This window comes from Pseudopipra pipra, chromosome 2 (genome assembly GCF_036250125.1).
Source record: "Pseudopipra pipra isolate bDixPip1 chromosome 2, bDixPip1.hap1, whole genome shotgun sequence".
In the NCBI taxonomy this organism is placed as follows: domain Eukaryota; kingdom Metazoa; phylum Chordata; class Aves; order Passeriformes; family Pipridae; genus Pseudopipra; species Pseudopipra pipra.
Window position 1 is genome coordinate 30,306,927 of NC_087550.1, and position 22,161 is coordinate 30,329,087.

At 46.6% G+C, this 22,161-nt stretch overlaps 2 protein-coding genes across 4 annotated transcripts in view; one reads left to right on the top strand and one right to left on the bottom strand.

Moving 5' to 3' along the window:
• The window catches only part of LOC135409376 (alpha-2-macroglobulin-like), a 30,017-nt gene extending 20,284 nt beyond the window's left edge, over window positions 1-9,733 (top strand). The window contains exons 22-36 of the mRNA XM_064644802.1: window positions 798-849; window positions 1,355-1,438; window positions 1,820-1,996; window positions 2,495-2,579; window positions 3,087-3,243; window positions 3,565-3,639; window positions 3,921-4,086; window positions 4,370-4,593; window positions 5,182-5,400; window positions 5,757-5,884; window positions 6,228-6,318; window positions 7,562-7,630; window positions 8,023-8,125; window positions 8,709-8,750; window positions 9,554-9,733. Coding sequence (XP_064500872.1) covers window positions 798-849; window positions 1,355-1,438; window positions 1,820-1,996; window positions 2,495-2,579; window positions 3,087-3,243; window positions 3,565-3,639; window positions 3,921-4,086; window positions 4,370-4,593; window positions 5,182-5,400; window positions 5,757-5,884; window positions 6,228-6,318; window positions 7,562-7,630; window positions 8,023-8,125; window positions 8,709-8,750; window positions 9,554-9,579 — 1,698 coding nt within the window. The 3' untranslated portion in view covers window positions 9,580-9,733. The remainder of the gene's footprint in view (window positions 1-797; window positions 850-1,354; window positions 1,439-1,819; window positions 1,997-2,494; window positions 2,580-3,086; window positions 3,244-3,564; window positions 3,640-3,920; window positions 4,087-4,369; window positions 4,594-5,181; window positions 5,401-5,756; window positions 5,885-6,227; window positions 6,319-7,561; window positions 7,631-8,022; window positions 8,126-8,708; window positions 8,751-9,553) is intronic.
• Window positions 9,734-12,324: 2,591 nt separating this feature from the next.
• LOC135409377 (alpha-2-macroglobulin-like) overlaps window positions 12,325-22,161 on the bottom strand; it is a 37,224-nt gene continuing 27,387 nt past the window's right edge. For all 3 annotated transcript variants that reach the window (XM_064644804.1, XM_064644805.1, XM_064644803.1), the window contains exons 27-36: window positions 21,944-22,018; window positions 19,614-19,779; window positions 18,420-18,643; window positions 17,617-17,835; window positions 17,133-17,260; window positions 16,699-16,789; window positions 16,046-16,120; window positions 15,556-15,658; window positions 14,942-14,983; window positions 12,325-13,441 (exon numbers count right to left, since the gene is read on the bottom strand). In XM_064644804.1, the coding sequence (XP_064500874.1) occupies window positions 13,416-13,441; window positions 14,942-14,983; window positions 15,556-15,658; window positions 16,046-16,120; window positions 16,699-16,789; window positions 17,133-17,260; window positions 17,617-17,835; window positions 18,420-18,643; window positions 19,614-19,779; window positions 21,944-22,018 (1,149 nt within the window). In that variant the 3' untranslated portion in view covers window positions 12,325-13,415. The remainder of the gene's footprint in view (window positions 13,442-14,941; window positions 14,984-15,555; window positions 15,659-16,045; window positions 16,121-16,698; window positions 16,790-17,132; window positions 17,261-17,616; window positions 17,836-18,419; window positions 18,644-19,613; window positions 19,780-21,943; window positions 22,019-22,161) is intronic.

The following is a 22,161-nucleotide window of genomic DNA, read 5'->3' on the forward strand; positions in this document are numbered from 1 at the left end:
TGGCACGAGGATGAAGGTGGGGGATTCACAAGCACCTATGGAAATTTGATGACTGTAAAGAAGACCCCTCAAAACTCCAGTTATTGTAAAAGTCTATGAAAACATGTAAAAATTTTACATCTTATCCATTTCCTGTGGCAAAAAGAGTTGCTGATGTGATATTGTACATAAGGAAATATTATGGGGCAGAATTGGATATCCTTTACAGGTAATTACTAATTTATTATACACTGAGTGTGGTAATCTGGCAGGTAGATTCTATGTTCTTAGCTTTTCTCTGTATCATAAAATTCTCTAATGTTTGCCCACTATGTTGGATGCTACCAGTAGTGGCATCAGATATTACAGCGTACAACATCTTCCCTTTCTATTATTGACATACACATTTTTTTTTCCCCTAAAGCATCTAAAGCATTATGGTAAGCAGCACTGCAGAAATCTCTTCAGGATAGGTCTCTCTAATCCTGCAGTCCTTTTGTTACAAGGGTGTTATGTGTTTCTCACTGCATAAAATATTTACAGGTCACCCATGCGATAGTCCTGCGGTGTTCTCCTCTCCTTTTCATGCCCTTCCTTCACACACAACACTAATCATTTAGGATCATATTTCTTTTATTTGCTTAGATTATTTTTTCAGAGCTCTGTATTTCAGGTAATGTTTGTGACTGCTTCTCCTTCTCCAGTTCCCTCATTTTTCTTTTTATTTATCTCTCTGTCCTTGTTAAGGATTCCTGTCTGTCTGTATTTCCTGTCTCACTAACTTTTCACCTGTCTTGTTTTCCTTTATCCTACCCAAGCCGGAAGGAGTTGAGAAGGAAACAACCCAGAATTCTGTGCTCTGTGTAAAAGGTAAAGCCCACTCTTCCCACTCTCTCCATTTGTTCCTGTGTGCTTTGATGGGTGGGATGTGCCTGGAGGAGGCCTGCTTCTATTATATTCCTGATAGTCTGATATTTTTGTGTAATCAAAACATGCCCCATTAGTTGGGAGTCTGAGACATAAGACAGAAGAAAGTCCTAAAGAATGGACCATCCTGCTTAAGCATCATAGGGAGCTAGGACAGATTTAGGATGAATGTTTTCATCTCTGTTCTCTCGAGTGCTGACATTGGAGTCTTAAATTCTGTCTCTTGTTTTCTAGTGCAGCCAGGAAAAAGCTGTAGACACATGATCTACAATGACTAAAAGTGTTTGGGAGTGGTTTCAATTCAGAGATCTTGTTATAGCCAGGAAAATATGAAGTTACTGAAGTCAGGGCATTTCTGATAGGAAATGTTTCACTGAGGCCTCCTCCTCTTCCATTAGGCTTTTCTTGGAACCTCACTGAAGCTGTTTGGGTCTTGTTTCTTTCTCAGGAGTGCCTGTGAAAGAGAAGTTTTCCTTGTTGCTACCCACAAATGTGGTACAAGACTCAGGCAGAGCATATTTCTCAGTGCTGGGTGAGTGAATAGCTTAGCAGAAGAACCATGTGCTGTTTCTGCTTCTTTATGTTGGCCTCCTACCTCTCAGCTTTTTCTTCTGGTTTCTAGCATAACTCACTCTTGTGTTTAATCTCTTCTGTCTTGAGCACTTTCCCTTCCAGTTATGCTCTTTCTTTTCCCCTTTCTGCATGCCCTGTTTCTCAGTGTTCTCACAGTGCCCTAACTTTTATCTCATTTCCCTCTCTTCTGTTGCTGTTCTGTGTTTTTTTCCAGGATCTTTATCAACCTAAATTGTCTTTTGTTCTTCTCTGATATTTCCTGCTTCTCTCATTCAGCTTCCTCTTATTCTAGCCAGCCCTAAGTATTTTATACATCCCTCTGGTATCTCCTGCTCCCCAGGTGACATCATGGGCACTGCCATGCAGAACCTGCACCAGCTCCTCCAGATGCCATTTGGCTGTGGAGAGCAGAACATGGTCCTCTTTGCACCCAACATCTATGTCCTGGACTATCTGAACAAGACAGGGCAGCTGAGTGAGGAGGTCAAATCCAAGGCCACTGGATACTTAGTGAGCGGTAAGCTGGGACACGGCTTTTGCTTCTGCTTTGGCTTTCTTCCAGATCCTGCCTGGGGTGGTTTTGTCAAATGTTGGCCAGATGTGGAAAGAGAGCTTCTCTCATACACAGATGGTCTCTGCTGCATGCCTGAGAAGACCCTTCACTGCTTTTCCCTTGATTATTTTTTGTTGCTTAAACATTACGGTACCTGATCATTGGACCCACTTTTCTCATTGGGTGGCAATGCAGTGCAGAGTTGTCAGGTGAGCTGCTACAGTGACTTATTGATTGTCATTAATATGTCTTACTTTCCTTCTGAAGAAAGGCAGGTATTGCTTTTCCTCATGCAGTACAAGCAATGCATGGAGCTGGGGATATGCCAGTACTTTGTATTGGCTAGGAGGACTGACCTACTCCTCTCTCATCTGCCTTTGCTGACACAGCTGTTTTTCTGTTTCCCCATCCCTTAGCAGACTCTTTCTGGCATCTGAATCTTGCTTTAACTCTCCATTGCAGGTTATCAGAGGCAGCTGAACTACAAACACACAGATGGGTCTTACAGTACCTTTGGACCACGTTATGGCCAACCAGGGAACACCTGGTGAGATTTCAATGTCACCTATGCCTTCCCTATATGCTCCTCTTTCTCACTCACATGTTTATAATGAATACTGCCTGACGTAAATAGGAAATGCTATTTGTAGACCAGCAGACCATGAACTAGCAGAAATTTAATTATTCTTCCCTGTAATTGAGTACTACTGTTATACAGCTATTTAACTAATTAGCATGCAATTCCCTAGATTTTCTAAAGAGGAGGTTTTTTTAGATACAGATGTATCTAAGAATCATTGTCTTCCAAACTGTAGCCTCAACACGAAGGGATCACAGGGTTTTATGAACTGAGAGAGGCACAAAAATCAAGGTGGAAAGAAGTTTTTTGGCAGAATATTTTGAGGTGAGGATACAAAATACATGAGGTTTGACTAATTGGCCCACAGTTCCCCAGGCCTTCTTGCCTATCTCCAGACAGATGATGTGCACATGAACCCTGTCACTTGAGATGGGCAACAGGCTTGCTCAGGCCCTTTCTCTTTCTCCCTTTCAGGCTCACAGCTTTTGTCCTCAAGTCCTTTGCCCAGGCTCGGCATCATGTCTTCATAGATGAGAAGCACATCCAGGATGCTTTTGTCTGGCTGTCCTACAAACAGAAGGAGAATGGATGTTTCCAGAGTTCTGGGACACTCCTGAACAATGCCATGAAGGTGACGTGTCTGCCTGGTCATTACTTCATGAGTCTAGAACTTTACATGAGTCAGACAGGTGCAGTTGAGGCTTCTTGAACGTACAGGCAAGTGGGATATTGCCATGTCAATGGCAAACACTAGGGGGGTCGCCATTTGCCATTCTGTATGATCACCAACCTGCACTAATCAGTGGAATTGATACCTCCATGTCAGCTGCAAAAGGAAGGGGGAAAGCTAAGGCTTTACAATGCAGAAAAGTGTATGCTCACTGGAGTGGGAGAAAAGACTGAACATAAGAAGCTAGGTGGGGTCAGCATCTACGTTTGTATTTCCCTGCAGGGTGGAGTAGACAACGAGGTCTCGCTGACAGCCTACATCACTATCGCGTTGCTGGAGATTCCTCTGCCTGTAACTGTACGTGGCTGCATCCTAACTTGAGTCAATTGTGTTGTGTTAGTCTATGACACAGTATGACCTATATTTGTCAAACTGGAAAAATGACTTGGTTGTTGAGCCCTGTGATATAAGAATTTGGTGCTGTCAATTTTTTATTTCTGAAACACATTGAACCCTACTTGTTTTTAGATCTTATTCTGGCAGATCCCTCCTGAAAGTTCAGTGGGATGATGTGCTCTTAGTAAGTCAAAAAACCTCATTTCTTCTGAGCCTTCTAATCACTGGTTATCTCTCTCCAGCACTCATTGATACGAAATGCTCTGTTCTGCCTGGAAACAGCGGCAGATCAGAAAGAAAACCATGTGTACACCAAGGCACTGCTAGCATATGCATTTGCCCTGGCAGGGAAAACAGACAAGCGGAAGACATTGCTTGACTCACTTGAAAAGGAAGCTGTGAAAGAGGGTGAGTACTCCTGGTGGGACATCTCTTTCATAGGCCTTGTATCTTCCCTTGATAAAATGGCTTTTGTTGGTGGGGAAATCTAGGCGTGAGGCTCAGCAGTCTCATACTAGCTGTAAACCCACAAAATGTGTAACCCTAACCCTTCCCCCTTCATCCTGCATGACAGATGCATCCTGGAGGCTGCATCCTCCCACCTGGAGTTGCAGCAGATCAAGAAGTCCCCTGCAATAACTAGTAGTAATTGCTTGTTGTCTTGTCTCCACGCTCCCTGCCTCCTGTGAAGATGGGTCTGTTCATTGGCAGCGACCTGGGAAAGAGCCAGAAGTTGATCTCCCCTACTATCGCTACCGAGCTCCCTCTGCTGAAGTGGAGATGACAGCCTATGTGCTCCTTGCTTACCTCACCTCTCAGCCAGCACCTTCCCAGGAGGAGCTGTCATTTGCATCTCATATTGCCAAGTGGATCAGTGGTCAGCAGAATCCCAATGGAGGCTTCTCCTCCACCCAGGTGAGCTGCTTCCCATTCCCTCCTGCGACTTCGCACATCAATGTTGGAGGATGGGACATGTCAGAGAGCCAGGTGGGAGCCCAGTAAGGTTTGCCAGGAAGGTGGGAACATTAGACGTGCAGTATATCCATGCAGTACCCACCATGCCAAGTGCTTGAAATGCTAGAGGCAAGTATGTCAGGTAGTGTCCTTGGGAATGACTGAAGCTTTGATTAATGACCTGATTTTCTTGACACAGTGGGGCAGAATGATAGGGACACAAGGAACGTGTGTTTGTGCCGTTGGAGAGGGCTCATGCTGCACTTTGTTTGTGCATATAAAATTGCTGCTTTGTCCTGTAAAGTGCAAGGGAAGGCTGTGCACAGCTCCACACCAAGGAGGTCATGGAACCTACAACTGCTATCCAGAGGACACAGGAATGGAATGGGAAGATGCAAAAGCTGATCTTTGCCTCTGTCTTTTCTACTTAACACTGGAGAAAGTGAAGGATGGATGGGAGGGTGCCAACAGAAAGGGCAGAGCTGTGGGAGGGCAGGCTATGGCAAGGCTGACTGCACCCCGCTGGGTGCTGGGATCTGTCTCTTTCAGGACACAGTGGTGGCTCTCCAAGCCTTGTCCCTGTATGGAGCTCTCACTTATGCCAAGAGCGGGGCAGCTTCCAAAGTGACCCTGCAATCTGGAGGGAACTTCCAGCAAGACTTCCAAGTGGATCCCACCAATCGGCTGCTGCTCCAGCGCATGTCCCTTCCCCGGGTGCCAGGGGAGTACAGTGTGGAGGTGTCTGGTGAAGGATGTGTCTACCTGCAGGTAGGTGGCATCCTGGGAGGGGAGCCCCTTGCCAGGCCAGAGCCATGGAGAGGGCAGAATCATAGAATCATCTAGGCTGGAAAAGACTCTAAAGATCATTGAGTCCATCTCCACCTGGAGAAGAAGGGACAGGAGAGAGGGGAGAAGTGGGAGGGAAGACTCTGGGTAAAGGGAAGAGGAGAAGAGCAGAGTTATGTGGAAGAGAACGAGTGGGAGGGAAGGAGGGAAAGACCTGCAGTGTGGAGGAGCTGTGAGAATGGGAGGAGTGGGGAGGCTGGATGGGGGAGAGCATCCCCTCTCTCCAACACTGGGCGTCATGCACACATGCTCACACATGGCTGCTGCCTGTCGCCTAGACAAGCCTGAGGTACAACGTGCAGCCCACACAGGAGGATGCACCTTTCATGCTTCGTGTGTACACTATCCCGGAGACATGTGTGGACTCCAAGGCTCACAAGGTCTTTGATATTGGCATAAATGTCAGGTGAGTCTATGTTTTGGTCTGAGCCTTGCTGTCCAGCCATGGGGGCTGGAGGAGGTCTGGTTGTCCCCAGGGTGAGCCAGTCTGGAAGCCCTGGAGGTACAATGAATTCCTGGGACGGTGGGCAAGAAGCAGCTGGGCTGGGTCCTGCAGTGGTGAAATTGTGTGGGCAGCCTAGAGCTGGGTTAGTGAGAGGCTGCCTAGATGACTAGGAGAACCTGGCCTAGCTGGAGAAGAAGGTGCTGGGCTGCCAGGACTTGGTGTGGTGCCAAGTGCTACGGATAAGCTGGAAGTGTCCCCAGCTTTGACTTGATGTGCACTGAATCTTTGTTGCTCAATTCCTTAGTTACACTGGAGAGCGCAACAGCTCCAACATGGTGATTGTTGATGTGAAGATGCTGTCGGGATTCATTCCCTTGAAGTCCTCAGTGAGGAAGGTAGGATGCTGTTTGTCATACAAACAACACTGAATCATAGAATGATCAAATTAATAAGGTTGGAAAAAACCTCCAAATCCAACCTTTGACCGAGTCCCACCATACCTACTCATTACCATATCACAAAGTCTACTCTTTTTTTGAACACTTCCATGGATGGTAACTCCAGCACTTCCCTGGGCAGATTGTTCCAGTGCTTAACCACTCTGTCAGTGAAGTAATTTCTCCTAATATCCAACATAAACCTTCTGTTGCAAAACTTCAGGCCATTTCTCCTTGTCCTCTTGCTATTTGCCTGTGAGAAGAGACCAAACCCCACCTGGCTACAACCTCCTGTCAGGTAGTTGTAGAGAGGAATAAGGTCCCCCTGAGCCTTCTTGTCTTCAGACTAAACAATCCCAGTACTCTCAGCCACTCCTTGTAAGACTTACATTCCAGTTCCTTCTCCAGCATCTCTGCCCTTCTCTGAACCTCAATGTCTGAATTGAGGGGCCTAAAATGAACACAGGATTTGATGTGCGGCCTGACCAGTACTGAGTACGGGGGAAAAACATCCGCCTTCTTATTTTCAAGACCCTTTCAAATGTTTGTAGCAAACTGCAGGGTGTCAGCTTGATTTTGCCATTGTCAGCTGCACATTTGACACACACAGTGTTCTCTTTTCATACATGGCCTAAGGCCAGTGCAAGTGGAGATGATGTTATCACTCTAGGAAAAATAGACTAAATAACTTTTTCTTTAGACTGGTGGGAACTTTTATTTTCACTGTTTCCCAACAGCTCCCTATTAACAGTGTCTGTGTATAGTATATTTAAAGTAATGCTGTTTCCTTTTTCCCTCAGCTGATCTAAAAACATCTTATAACATTGTAACTTTTTAGGTGTTGGGTAACTATTGGAGATGCTGAATACAGGCATGAACTAGAAAATAAAGGCTATAATAATATAGTGCAGAACTAGCAAGCCAGAAGGAACATATTTTCAATTAATTGTTCCATCACTGTGCTTGAACCAGTGCTAAGTCTCCTCTGAAGCCAGGTTGTACTTCATCAGCCAGACTGGCGAATGGAAGGCCTGGGGACCATGATACCTATGTGGCACAACAAGGAGGCAGTTCTGTGCTGCTGACTTAGTTCCCTGAGTGCTACAGTATTTCATCCAGAGTGCATCACATTTACAGGACTGTGCAAGTGGCACAGGGAGGCCACCATCAGTGCAGTAACATCTTGGTCTTCTTCCTTCAGCTGGAAAGCCACCCTGTTATTGAGCGCACAGAGTTAAGTACCAACCATGTCCTAATATATCTGGAAAAGGTGAGTATCCATCTGGGGCGAGGATGAGTCAGAAACACAAGCACTGGGACTCTTGGCCACATAGGGCAAAATATCTGGGACTCAAAACTACCATGGCTCTGATAAGAATGGGACCAAATCCTGTACTGACTTCTTCTAACATTTTAGACTTACTGCCACTTTCTTCCCAGCCCTTAGCAGGCTTTCCTTCCAACCTGTGCACAGATCGGGCCCAGACCTTGCCACCAGGCAGAGCTTCCCCCAGGGTTTCCCCTTGCCCTCAGCCAGGCCTGCAGGCCCCATGTTCCCCCAGGGCCAGGGACGGGTGGCAGAGCAGAGTGAGGGGAGATGGGCATAGGGGAGCCTGGGACAATGTGGAGCCCCCCCGACCCTCTACCGCTTCCCTTCCCCAGCTGAGCAGTGAGACCCTCAGCTTCTCCTTCACGGTGGAGCAGGACATCCCCGTGCAGGGCCTGAAGCCAGCCCAGGTGAAGGTCTATGACTACTACGAGACAGGTGAGTGGGGGTTGGTAGCGCCCATGGGAGCAAGGGTGGGCAGTGGGATACGTGGAGTGGCATGGGAGCTCCGCAGACCCACAGCTGCTGCTGGTCTGGGCCATCACCTTGAGCTCTCTGAGTGCAGAGGGGCCCAGGGTAGAGCCATGGGTGCTGAAGGTCCTGTGCTCAGGTCTGGCCCCAGAGCACAGCCGTGCCTGTGTTTGCAGGCAGACCTGCTGCTCCTTGTGTCTCTGCTGTCCTGGCTGCTGCGCCAGGCTGGCAGCAACAGAATTCTTTGTCTCCACCCCACCCCAGTGTACTGGGAGAAGGTGCCTGAGCAGCCCTTGGGCACACCAGGGTAGAGACCTGCTGGAACTGCTTGTTCGGGGTGGCTCTGCCTTGCTGCCACTGCCCCCAGATGGAGCTGTGACTTGGCTCCTCCCACCCCAGTTGAGATCTGTAAAGGGAAGTAAAGGGAAGCTGGGGATGGTGTTAGCGGCCTGCTGTGGAGCCTGGGAAAAGCATCTCTGGCACCTGTCCCTCTGTCAGCAGTGCCAGGGGTCATGGCAGTTCACTCTCTCCTTTCTCTTCTGCTTTCCAGATGAGTTTGCCACACAGGAGTACAGTGCTCCCTGCACCACAGGTAGGTTCCCATGAACAACTGAGAAGCTCCAGCATGGGCTATTGCAGGTTCTCTTGAATTAAAGTCTTTGTAGACCTTGCGTTTCCCCAGCCTGTGTATACTCAGCCTGTGTATACTGCATTTATCTTCACTGTGCCTACTGCAGTCTTTTGGCATGCCTCAGTACAGAAACCAAAAGCACTGCTGCCACCCAATTTCCTGTGTAAGATCAGATACAGCTTTTATTTTCACTCACTGAGAATAGCAATCTCAGTGTTACTGCCTTCATTTGCACAGTGGCAATCATCTTTTCCTCTGTGTTTGTGTCACATTATGCAAATAAGATTGAAGTCGCCCTTGGGATGGAACACTAACACCCAGCATTTTGTGTCTATGCCCTTTTCTGGGCCACGTCTGCTATGCTTCAGACACTGAAATGTACTGAGGAATTGTCTCCCAAATATCTTGGTGAAATTTTCATGTTATCCACATGTCTTTGCTGAGGACCCTTCAAACTCTGCTTGGTGTTATTTTTTGCCTTCCCTTGGGAAATCCAATTGTTGAGAGAGAATGTGTATTGGGATAGCTCATGTATCTCCAGGATAAATCTGCCTCCCCTCCCCTCTCTGTAGCATAGATATTTTGAACATGTCCAGCCACTCCCATTCTGTTATCTGTCTGCAACTGGGCATTTTTAAGTGAAGCAGTTTCCCAGAGTTGAACAGGGCTTGAACTCACATAGCCACCAGAACACAGAGATGTCCAGGGCTCTGGACACTGCTCACCAGAATACTTATCTTACTCTGTCCTTTTCCGACCTCCAGTCAAGGCTGAACAGGGAAATTCCTGAAGAATGCATCTTGTCTGAGTCTTGCTGTATCAGCTCATACGTCTCTGCCCCTAGAAGATCTTCTTGTTGAGGGTGGGGTATTGAAACATTAGAGGAGGACACCTCAAAAACACAAAGGAAGTAACACTGTAAATAAATTAAGTCTTGATTCTCATCAGATGTGTCTGGCTTTGTTTTCTGTTACTGTGTCTTGTCTCTCCTCCCATCCGTAGCTCTGACTGTGTCATGGCCTGAGATTTCAATCCAGAGCCATCCATGGCAAGGTGGTGTTTGGAAATATCAGAAGGCAGACAGCTTTTAGCAGTTGGGAGATTTGTGTCCATACTTGCCAGTTCTCTAGGAAGAAAGGAAATCCTACCGGATCCATTCTGCACTGGAAGTTTGTCTCTTTGACTCTAAAAGAGGATGTTTTCTGCAAGATGATCCTTGGACAAAAACCTCTGATCACATATCACCTTTGATCTCACTGTGAAATCACTGCTATGAGATGGAAGGACAGTGTGATCTTTCACAGCAGACTAGATAGAAGTGAAGGAAAGACCTGTGGACTTTTCCGTTCTAGCAGTGAAGACATTGTCTGCTTGCTTCTAAACAGCTAAAGTGAAAACAGAGAGGGACGGGGATCTTAACAGTGTCATTCATAGAATTGTTTAGGTTGGTGAAGGCCTTTAAGGTCATCAAGTCCTACAATTAACTCAGCACTGCGAAGTCCACTGCTAAATCATGTAGGGTTGCATGGGGTTGTTGTGACCCAACTGTAGGACCCAGCATTGAGCCTCATATCATTGGCCTAGGCTCATTGATCTAGGCTGTCCAAATCCCGCTGCAGAGCCTTCCTATCCTCCAGCGGGTCAACTCTCCCACCCAAATTGGTGTCTTCTGCAAATTTGCTGAGAGTGCACTTGACCCCCTCATCCAGGTCATTGATAAAGGTATTAAACAGGACTGGCCCCAACACTGAGCCCTAGGAGACACCACTGGACACAGAAGCCAACTGGATGTAGCACTATTCACCACCACTCCCTGGGCCCAACCATCCAGCCAGGTTTTTACCCACTGAAAAGTGCACCTGTCCAAGCCATGGGCAGTCAGTTTCTCCAGGTCAGTGCTGTGGGAAATTGTGTCAAAGGCTTTACTAAAATCGAGGTAACATCCATGACCTTTCCCCCATCCACTAAGTGGGTCACCCTGTCACAGAAGGAGAACAGGTTGGTCAAGAAGGACCTGCCTTTCCTGCTTGATTGCTTGGCTCTCCTGTACATGCCAAGTGATGATACTCAAGATAATCTTAGAATTTCAACCAAGAACCACACTATGAGCCAAACCCCTTGCATTTTTTATGAGAACCTTATCTTCTACCCCTCACTGGAGGCCTGTAGCTGTCTTCTAGTTTTTTTGAGTAATTTCAATACTTTTTTTTTTTCTCCCTTGCAACTAGGCTTACAGTGCTTCAGCAGAATTCAGAGGAGAAGCCATGGATTCTGATAGTTTGGGTTAAACATTAGGCATGTCAGTTTTTTGTAAGATCACATTTTCTCTGGTCTAGATCTCTCACAGGGACACAAGGGCAATCAACCTCAGTTCAAGAGGTCATATGGAACCATGTGTATTTTATTTACATGTTTATATGTGCAGAGGTGCCTTTCACCCTCCCAACGTAAGCTGAAGAAAACACACCTGTAGGAGTCCCTCTTGTATCTTCTTTCATGTACACAAACCCAGATTGTCAAAAATTTAAGTCACTGATGCAGTAAAGGACCTGTATTTGCTTCAGTGACACTGATGTTCTTAGCATTATTATCATCCATGTGGATGTCTCAAGACTCTCTTTCCCCTTCTTAAGCCAGAATTCCTCACTGTGTGAGGACTGCAGTTTGCTCTGGCCCCTTTTATATCTGTCCTTTTGCTATGGGTCATGAGAAACTGACTGTGCTGAAGTGATATAGCTGACACTGTTATTTAGGGGCAGGCAGGTTCAGAAGTGACAGGTCAACAAACTTGTGCGTTCACACACAGGTTTGCAAATACAGACCATCCTCTACTGCAGACTGTAGATGGATGGCAACGGCTCCTTTGTCCTAGTTTGCTTTCTGGTAAGTAAATGAGCTCTGCATGGTTATGGCATGAGATCTTTACTGTCTCAAAAGAAACAAAGTGATCATCATGACAATTTAATTTAAAAGTCTGTAAAATTTCTGGAGTATGTTCTGTGTTTTGCTGCTACCTGGTTTTAAATTAATCAACACCTGTTGCCCATGGGCAGCCACATCACTTGGCATTTGGAGCTCCCTGGCCATTCTGTATCTGTGAAGCAGTTTGATATTTCTCTGCTGAACCAGACTGTGAATCATCAGTCACATTCTTGAATGTCCTCCATAGTATACCATTAGGAAACTTTAGCAAGGCTAAAGGAAGTACAGGAATGTTGGAATATTGAATTTCTATCCCCATGGAGCATGCATGGCATGCTTCAAAGGCAAATCACAGTGGTCTAAAATTCAAACAGTTTAATTCAGCAACCAAAGCCTATGTTGCTTTCAGAACTTGGAAAATTAATTGCCTAGTGGTCAAAAAATAGATGGCTTTACTCTTTCTAAATCAAAACAAAATGCAATTAGCTGGACTGGAAATACTGTTCAGCTTTCACTGAAGGTGGTTCATTCCATAGACTTCTCTGAATATGAGGTGTGTAAAGGTCTTGAATGTGTAAATGCCAAACATCACAGAAGACAAAGTGACATAATATTAATATCTAGCAAAATAGATGAAGAATTTTATTTATTCTCAATTACATTTTTTGTACAGGCTCACTAAAACAAATCAGATGGAACATACTTTGGATACACAGTGTGCCATGATACCGAACAATAAGCATTTCATGAGAATAAACAGTCATGTAAGATCTTTCGGCATTCAAAAAGTTAAACCCACAAATTAATGAGACAAAACCAAGAAAAGGGGAGCATTCCTGGAGATACATAAGAGGCCTATAGAGAGTTTCATCAAAGCAACTCTATGATTTAAATAAATGTGCCATTTAGACTAGACTTAGACAGGTTGGTTACGGGCAAATGCCATTAGCTTCTCCTTGGGAATCTCCCAGAAGCAGTAGACACAAGGTATGGAAGCTTCCACAAGAAGGCCCAAGCTCCAACTGGAGAACAGGCTAAGTTAGCAGCTGAAGGCATAATGCATGCACACATTCCTCCTGCCACCATACACTCTAATCTTAGAAGAAGGCAGACTATATCTCTTTCCATTCTTCTACAAACAAGAAACAATCCCAGAAGGGCTGTCTACAGGTAAGATCACAGAGGTTGAATTTCTTTTAACATTAGCTGATCATCCAGGCTGCCTACTTGTGGGAGACATGGACAGCCATCAGCAGAGACCAATTCTATCAAGGTTATGGTTTCTAAGCCAGGGAGAGAAATTGTTCCCAAGAAGTACCTGTCCTTCTCCATTGATTATACAGGATCATAGATGACAAGTTCAAAGAACATAGCACAGATAGAGATACATTAGAAAGGCTGACCCCAACTTAAATCATTTGGTCCTCTTTTTTTCTTCCTCACTTGTCAGTCTTACTACCCTGCATACAGGCATTCCTGGATGGTATACTCTTCAGCTTAAGAAGCCAGGGAGATTAAAGCTGTGACTGAAAGCTGAGCAGGAAAAATCAGAATTGGGAATAAATTGTTCAAAAATCATTGGTGAGTACAGTTAATTTATTTGTAAAGTTAATTTCCCACTCCTTGCAGGCATTATTCATCTGTCACTCTATGGGCGGGGTGGTGGTAGTGAGGCAGGTGGATTCCAGCATCTGGGAGTATTCTTCATGCATTGCCCTGGTCTACTTCCTCTGCAAGAATGAAAGAAGATGGGAGGGGAGAGAAGTTAGAGAGATATGTCAGTTCCCCCTCTCAGGACGAACGACAGAGAGAGCAAGATGTGGATATGGAAGCCAGGTTGTGTGAGAAGCACAGAACAGGAGAGCGAGTTGCTGTTTCACCAGGGCTGACAGTTATCCACAGCACTCAATACTCATGTCACCTTCAGGGCTATATGAGGTTGAGAGAGGGCTGAAATTCATTCTGACCCACTGGGAGAGATAAACAGAGTAGGATTTGTCACAACTGAGATGTACACAGGAGCACAGTGCAAACAGGCAAGGATGTTCTGTGCAACAGTGAGACATACTCTATTTCTTTCTCTGCCAAGAGTGGAAGGTACCTATGGCACTCTACTGCCCTACTATTCAGAGCAGGGAAGGAAACTTGACAATTGAGATTTGCCTTTTAAGTCAGTGCAGACTACCTTTGTACACCTAGACCAGGGGATGAACTTCTTAAGTAGCAATTTCCCAGTACCCTTTTCAAGGAAGATAAAAACTCTGCCTTTTAACAGAAATGAGGAAGAGTAGCCTAAAATCTAAAGCCTCCCCACCAGTCTCAGACTGAATGACCAGACCACACCAATACATCCTTTGGAAATGCTTTACTATCCACTCAAGGTCCATCAGGACTTATGTGCATTTTTCCATGAACTGAGGCTATAGGTCCAAAATCAACAGAACACATCTGTACCTATGGACACAGCCCAGGTTAGCAAGCAGTATGGAGTAAAAGTGTGGGAGTTCAGGCTCTTTTCCAAGATACCAGGTAAGAACATGAAAGGAGATAAATTTCACCATTTACCACCAGCAAGTGACAAAGCTTTTGCCTTCCCCAAGTCCAGATCATTTGTTCTCTTCCCTCAGATGGCACAGTCAGGCCCTGTGAAAAACCACTTCCCAGGAACTCTGCTTTACAGAAACCTCCATATTCCAAACACGTGAAACTGAGCAACTGGGGGGAAGCAAGACCTGTCATTCTTCATATTGGAAGACTCCACATAGGATGAGAGAAATATCCTTGGTCAGGGCCTTTTACAGAAGCTTCCACATTACCTGAGCTCCGAAGCTAAACACATGCGCCCTTGTGCTGCAGAGAACCCTCTCCCCAAAGACCACAGTATTTCTGTCCTGCCAGCTCAGTCTCCAAACCAAGACTGAGGAATGGCTGCCTTGGGTAACGAGGCACAGCTGCCTCCTGAGAGACAACCCTTCTGCTTGGGCAGGAGGTAGCTGAGCAGGAAGCAGCTGTTGCTCCTGGTAGTAGCTACCAAAGGCAAACTTGCCATCTCTTGGGAAACAGCAACAGTGTAACTCACATGCTCTCAATTTCTATGCAATATCTGTGCCTGTAAGACAGGCAAATGTAATCCAAATTCAAGCATGAAGAGAAAAGCACTGCCTGGAAACTAAAAAATACAATTAAGAAGATGTAAAGAACTGTGAAGCGAAGGGGTTTCGGTACCCTACCTGTGGTGCAGGGAGCACTGTACTCCTGTGTGGCAAACTCATCTGGAAAGCAAGGGAAAGGAGAGAGTGAACTGCCGTGACCCCTGGCACTGCTGACAGAGGGACAGATGCCAGAGATGCTTTTCCCAGGCTCCACAGCAGGCTGCTGACACCATCCCCAGCTTCCCTCCACAGATCTCAACTGGGGTGGGAGGAGCCCAAGTCACAGCCCTGTCTGGGGGCAGTGGCAGCAAGGCAGAGCCACCCCGAACAAGCAGTTCCAGCAGGTCTCTACCCTGGTGTGCCCAAGGGCTGCTCAGGCACCTTCTCCCAGCACACTGGGGTGGGGTGGAGACAAAGAACTCTGTTGCTGCCAGCCTGGCGCAGCAGCCAGGACAGCAGAGACACAAGGAGCAGCAGGTCTGCCTGCAAACACAGGCATGGCTGTGCTCTGGGGCCAGACCTGAGCACAGGACCTTCAGCACCCATGGCTCTACCCTGGGCCCCTCTGCACTCAGAGAGCTCAAGGGGATGGCCCAGGCCAGCAGCAGCTGTGGGTCTGCACAGCTCCCGTGCCACTCCATGTATCCCACTGCCCACCCTTGCTCCCATGGGCGCTACCAACCCCCACTCACCTGTCTCGTAGTAGTCATAGACCTTCACCTGGGCTGGCTTCAGGCTCTGCACGGGGATGTCCCGCTCCACCGTGAAGGAGAAGCTGAGGGTCTCACTGCTCAGCTGGGAAAGGGAAGCGGTAGAGGGTCAGGGGGGGCTCCACATTTTCCCAGGCTCCTCTTTGCCTCCACACTGCCCCAGGCCCTCTCACTCTCCCCTGCCACTGTGCCTTGGCCCTGATGGCACACAGGGCCTGGCTGAAGGGCAAGGGGAAACCTTTCCCCATAATGGGGAGAAATCACAGGGCCTGATCTGTGGAGGGAAAGCCTGCTGAGGGCTGGGACAGAGTTTGTCTCCTATGAGACATACAAGGTTGGTGACAAAGAGGTTTATGATCTGTGTTTACAAGCCTGGAGATGGTTAGCAATTCTCTCCGTTGCTGTTGATGCTATTGCTGGTGTGCTGCAGAGCTCACTCTGTGCCCCATGGCAGCCCTGAGTTAGTCCTCACCTGCTCTATGTACAGCAAAACATGATTTGAGTTCACCTCCGTCCGCTGGATCTGGTGAAACCAGGTGTTTGAGAGCTGGAAAGAGGAGACAGAAAAGGTTGCTAATCTGATGGAGGTTAGACAATCCTTCTAAGTTTCCTCACACCAGCAGAATCCCACCAATTGGGTGCTGAGAAGTAAAGCACAGGGAGAGTACTTCCCAAGGGACTTCTGAAACACTCTTGTATAAAGCCCCATACACTAAGTGTTCCCCCAGTTCCCATCATCTCAAGCTCTTGTACCTCCTTGACACAAAAATGGAATGAGGGACCAGCATTGTCAATGGCTGTCATCTATCTCCAAAGACTCTTGAGCTCCTGAAATTAAACCTAATGGTCTCCTTCCAGCTCTCTTTCTCAGGGCCAAACTCCACATATATTTGAATAATTGCAAGCTACCACAAATGCTTGAGGTGTCTACCTGGCAGGTAGGTGAATGAGGCTCATTCACCCCTACTTCACAGCTGAGGGTTGGAGGACCTGGAGGAAAAGTTGGACAGGTCCAAGAGGGATGAATATACCAGGAAAAGAACTAAAATCTCCTTTAAATAAGGAAATTGATGCCCTGGATTAAGGACAGGTATACTCCAAAAAATGCTTCACATATCATCCTACCTTCCTCACTGAGGACTTCAAGGGAATGAATCCCGACAGCATCTTCACATCAACAATCACCATGTTGGAGCTGTTGCGCTCTCCAGTGTAACTAAGGAATTGAGCAACAAAGATTCAGTGCACATCAAGTCAAAGCTGGGGACACTTCCAGCTTATCCATAGCACTTGGCACCACACCAAGTCCTGGCAGCCCAGCACCTTCTTCTCCAGCTAGACCAGGTCCTCCTAGTCATCTAGGCAGCCTCTCACTAGCCCAGCTCTAGGCTGCCCACACAATTTCACCACTGCAGGACCCAGCCCAGCTGCTTCTTGCCCACCATCCCAGGAATTCATTGTACCTCCAGGGCTTCCGGACTGGCTCACCCTGGGGACAACCAGACCTCCTCCAGCCCCCATGGCTGGACAGCAAGGCTCAGACCAAAACATAGACTCACCTGACATTTATGCCAATGTCAAAGGCCTTGTGAGCCTTGGAGTCCACACATGTCTCCGGGATAGTGTACACACGAAGCATGAAAGGTGCATCCTCCTGTGTGGGCTGCACGTTGTACCTCAGGCTTGTCTAGGGGACAGGCAGCAGCCATGTGTGAGCATGTGTGCATGATGCCCAGTGTTGGAGAGAGGGGATGCTCTCCCCCATCCAGCCTCCCCACTTCTCCCATTCTCACAGCTCCTCCACACTGCAGGTCTTTCCCTCCTTCCCTCCCACTCGTTCTCTTCCACATAACTCTGCTCTTCTCCTCTTCCCTTTACCCAGAGTCTTCCCTCCCACTTCTCCCCTCTCTCCTGTCCCTTCTTCTCCAGGTGGAGATGGACTCAATGATCTTTAGAGTCTTTTCCAGCCTAGATGATTCTATGATTCTGCCCTCTCCATGGCTCTGGCCTGGCAAGGGGCTCCCCTCCCAGGATGCCACCTACCTGCAGGTAGACACATCCTTCACCAGACACCTCCACACTGTACTCCCCTGGCACCCGGGGAAGGGACATGCGCTGGAGCAGCAGCCGATTGGTGGGATCCACTTGGAAGTCTTGCTGGAAGTTCCCTCCAGATTGCAGGGTCACTTTGGAAGCTGCCCCGCTCTTGGCATAAGTGAGAGTTCCATACAGGGACAAGGCTTGGAGAGCCACCACTGTGTCCTGAAAGAGACAGATCCCAGCACCCAGCGGGGTGCAGTCAGCCTTGCCATAGCCTGCCCTCCCACAGCTCTGCCCTTTCTGTTGGCACCCCCCCATCCATCCTTCACTTTCTCCAGTGTTAAGTAGAAAAGACAGAGGCAAAGATCAGCTTTTGCATCTTCCCATTCCATTCCTGTGTTCTCTGGATAGCAGTTGTAGGTTCCATGACCTCCTTGGTGTGGAGCTGTGCACAGCCTTCCCTTGCACTTTACAGGACAAAGCAGCAATTTTATATGCACAAAGTGCAGCATGAGCCCTCTCCAATGGCACAAACACACATTCCTTGTGTCCCTATCATTCTGCCCCACCGTGTCAAGAAAATCAGGTCATTAATCAAAGCTTCAGTCATTCCCAAGGACACTACCTGACATACTTGCCTCTAGCATTTCAAGCACTTGGCATGGTGGGTACTGCATGGATATACTGCACGTCTAATGTTCCCACTTTCCTGGTAAACCTTACTGGGCTCCCACCTGGCTCTCTGACATGTCCCATCCTCCGACATCGATGTGCGAAGTTGCAGGAGGGAATGGGAAGCAGCTCACCTGGGTGGAGGAGAAGCCTCCATTGGGATTCTGCTGACCACTGATCCACTTGGCAATATGAGATGCAAATGACAGCTCCTCCTGGGAAGGTGCTGGCTGAGAGGTGAGGTAAGCAAGGAGCACATAGGCTGTCATCTCCACTTCAGCAGAGGGAGCTCGGTAGCGATAGTAGGGGAGATCAACTTCTGGCTCTTTCCCAGGTCGCTGCCAATGAACAGACCCATCTTCGCAGGAGGCAGGGAGCGTGGAGACAAGACAACAAGCAATTACTACTAGTTATTGCAGGGGACTTCTTGATCTGCTGCAACTCCAGGTGGGAGGCTGCAGCCTCCAGGATGCATCTGTCATGCAGGATGAAGGGGGAAGGGTTAGGGTTACACATTTTGTGGGTTTACAGCTAGTATGAGAATGCTGAGCCTCATGCCTAGATACTACTTTGTTCTAGACTCCAGATTCACATAGACACTTATGGACTTGGGCACCTCAGGGAACCAGAGACCTAAGAAGGATACTGCTCTTTCCCTTTTTGAGTAGAGATGCCGGGGTTGGGCAGTGACAGAATCTGTGAGACAAAATGGCTCAAAGAATGTGACCAGGGCTTGACAGTCACTTGCAGTTGGGGAGACTTCCCTCAATACCCTGCTACCCAACATTTGAGCAAATCCACTGGTCTGATTTAAGTAGAATGCTTCTGAATTGTTACATGAATTCCTAGAAGACTGAGCTAATGCTGTGGCCTCCACAGTGACCTGTATGTTCATTTTCTCCCTCAGCACATCCAGCACTTCTCTGATTTACATGCCTTGTGCTGTGCAACGTCAACTTTGTTCTATGTTGAGCCCGTGCCCTGGAAGGAATGCCCATAAACATTATTAAACCTTTGCTAAGTGGTGCCTGGTGTGGCAAGAGGAGTGGACCAAGGAGAGATGCCAGCAGAGCTATTCTTTAGTTTATTACTGAGGGGATGGTACCTGGTGCTTCCCAGTGAACTCCCTCAAAGCAGAGATTTAGGACTTGGGACTGAGAGGGAGTTCTCAGAAAGGTAATCCCTTTGCACAAATCTTTCTTCTCCCTCCACCTTTTCGTACTCACAGAAGCCAGCTCCTACATTAACAATTATCCCACCAACAAAAGCCATTTTATCAAGGGAAGATGTAAGGCCAATAAAAGAGATGGCCCACCAGGAGTACTCACCCTCTTTCACGGCTTCCTTTTCAAGTGAGTCAAGCAATGTCTTCCGCTTATCTGTTTTCCCTGCCAGGGCAAATGCATATGCTAGCAGTGCCTTGGTGTACACATGGTTTTCTTTCTGATCTGCCGCCGTTTCCAGGCAGAACAGAGCATTCCGCACCACTGAGTCCTGGGAGGAGAGAGAGAGTGAGCTGGAGCAGCCAGAGATCACACTGAGGCCCATCTTAGAACATCAGGAATTGGATGGTACCTATGGACCCTTGGCAACCCCACTGTCTGCTCTGACAAATATTGTAGTACTGTGTATCCCTTCCCTTCCAGGCCCAATAATCCCTAGAACAAATGGGCAGCCAAAGGCTGTTCCTTATCTTGTATCTATGTTTCTCTAATATGTCTTGTTAATGGTTTTTCCCAGTTTGATTTAAAGACTGAGAAGCAGGGCTCCGATCCTTCTGTCTTGAGAAGAATTACTTCCTTTCTGTAGGTGTCCTGAATACTTGCTTTCCTCCTTCAGCTATTGCCCTGAGACTCTTCTGTGCTTTCACCCTCTGCTCCGTCCTTTTCTTTTCATTGTTTAGCTCCCCTTTTTTAGGACCTTCTGAAAAAAAATTAATTTTGTTGGAAGCCGATAATGTAGATTCTAGTTTGGCAGGAAACTATCTCTGCATAAGAAAGAATATTTTTTTTGTATTTTCTGGAATGTTTTTTGTGAGACATTAACATTAACAATGTATGTCTTTTCCAAGCCAGAATCTCAAGTATGGTTTGAGAGTGCAATTATAAAAAATGTAACTCCTTTACACAGCGTTAAGTAATGGACTAACAGATGATGTGACTCCATCACCTTGCAGCCAGATGCATGACTATTTCTCATTTGTGATGGAAAACTGCTATAAAATTGAAACAATAATACTGCAGAGACAGCGTGTCATGATCTGAATCCCAACAGCACATTTACAGCTTAATCTAGAAGTAAAATATGTATTTTTCAGTGGCTTTGTCCTTTCCCTTCACTGGATGTCTACTGGAAGATGAAATCTTTTGTGATCATTTCTGGAGATGTAATTCAGCTGTGTTTGAGAAAACAAAGACTAAAACCAAAATCGGTTGTGTCTATGCCTCACCTAAGGTTTCATATGCTTACTACTATTTGTAAGGTAAGTGTTGGGGAGGAGTTCAGTCTAATGACAGGATGTGGTATTAGACACACATGGTCAGAACAGTGCTAATAAGATTTTTATGAGGGTTTAATATAGCTTACTTATAGAAATATTCTGTATGATTGTCAATAGCCTTAATGACTTAAGGGCTGTGTTAAATTTAGGATTTCATGCAGCTTAACTTGAAATGCACCTATATCTCACTCAAATTCTGACAAACCCCTTCCTTCACATTCAATGGTGGTTTTAGGCTCAGACAGGGAGTTGAAAAAATTTCTTTGTTATCCAATACAGTTTCTGCCTGAGAGCTTGTCTTCTAAACACAACACATACCAAAGAAAGAATACTTTTCTGGTGAAGTTAATGCCATCCATGTCATCTTACTGACAAAATAATTCCTTCTATTGATTCTTGCTACATAGGAAAAAACTTGGAAAACAAAACAGTCCCTACCACATTTGGAGTAGAGGAATTACAGCAGCCTGGCAACCACCCTGGCTCAGCAGGCCTTCTGCTGCAATTCATACCCCAATTTTACCTGCACCACAGCCTTGTCTCAAAGTGAGGGGATCAGAATAACCAAACCCTCATTGTTCTTAAATAGGCCTCAGGCTTTTCACAGAGTGACATTATGGTACTCTCTATAGCTATACTTTATTACCCATAGGTATACCTTATTCTTCAAGCATTAAGGATGGGGATTTCCCATAAAAAAATCTAGAAGAGGCAGAGAAAATAAGAATGAACTCTGAGTGTGCGACTCTTTTTCACATGCCTATGCTGTTGTGTCTGCACAACAAAAGCGGTTCAGCAGGAATGTACCATTCCAAGAAACAAAAGGAGATTTTTGTAGGAGTAGAAAACTTTTTGGCTCACTTCAGAGAATTAAATCTTATTTAACTAATTTTTAATCCAATCTGTGTGGAACCAATCAGTTATTGTCCACAAAAGAACTCAGAAAAATGTTAAGTAAAATGTTTGTATGGGAGAAAGGATTGGACAGGGAAGGAAAATGGAGGAAAAGTGTTAGTTTAGTCTAGGCTTAAACAGAAAGACTATTCAGGTGGGATTTCTTCTTTCAAAAGCTAAAGAGACCTGATAATCTGGTGGGAAGGGATACTAGTAGGACAGGTTAGTACCATCTATGGCTCAGGTTGGGGTGCGGACACATACAGTTACAGGCAGAGGAATCTCCAGCAATGCAATAGTGATATAGGCTGTCAGTGTGACCTCGTCATTCACTCCACCCTGCAGGGAAACACAAAAGTAGTTGTTGGTCCTACACAGCACCACTGGCTTCTCTCTATGCAACGTATTTACATCCTGCAGAGACAAATTCTTCCTAGTCTCCTGCTCATGGTAAGTCCTTCAGAAGATGCTGCTGACTTCTT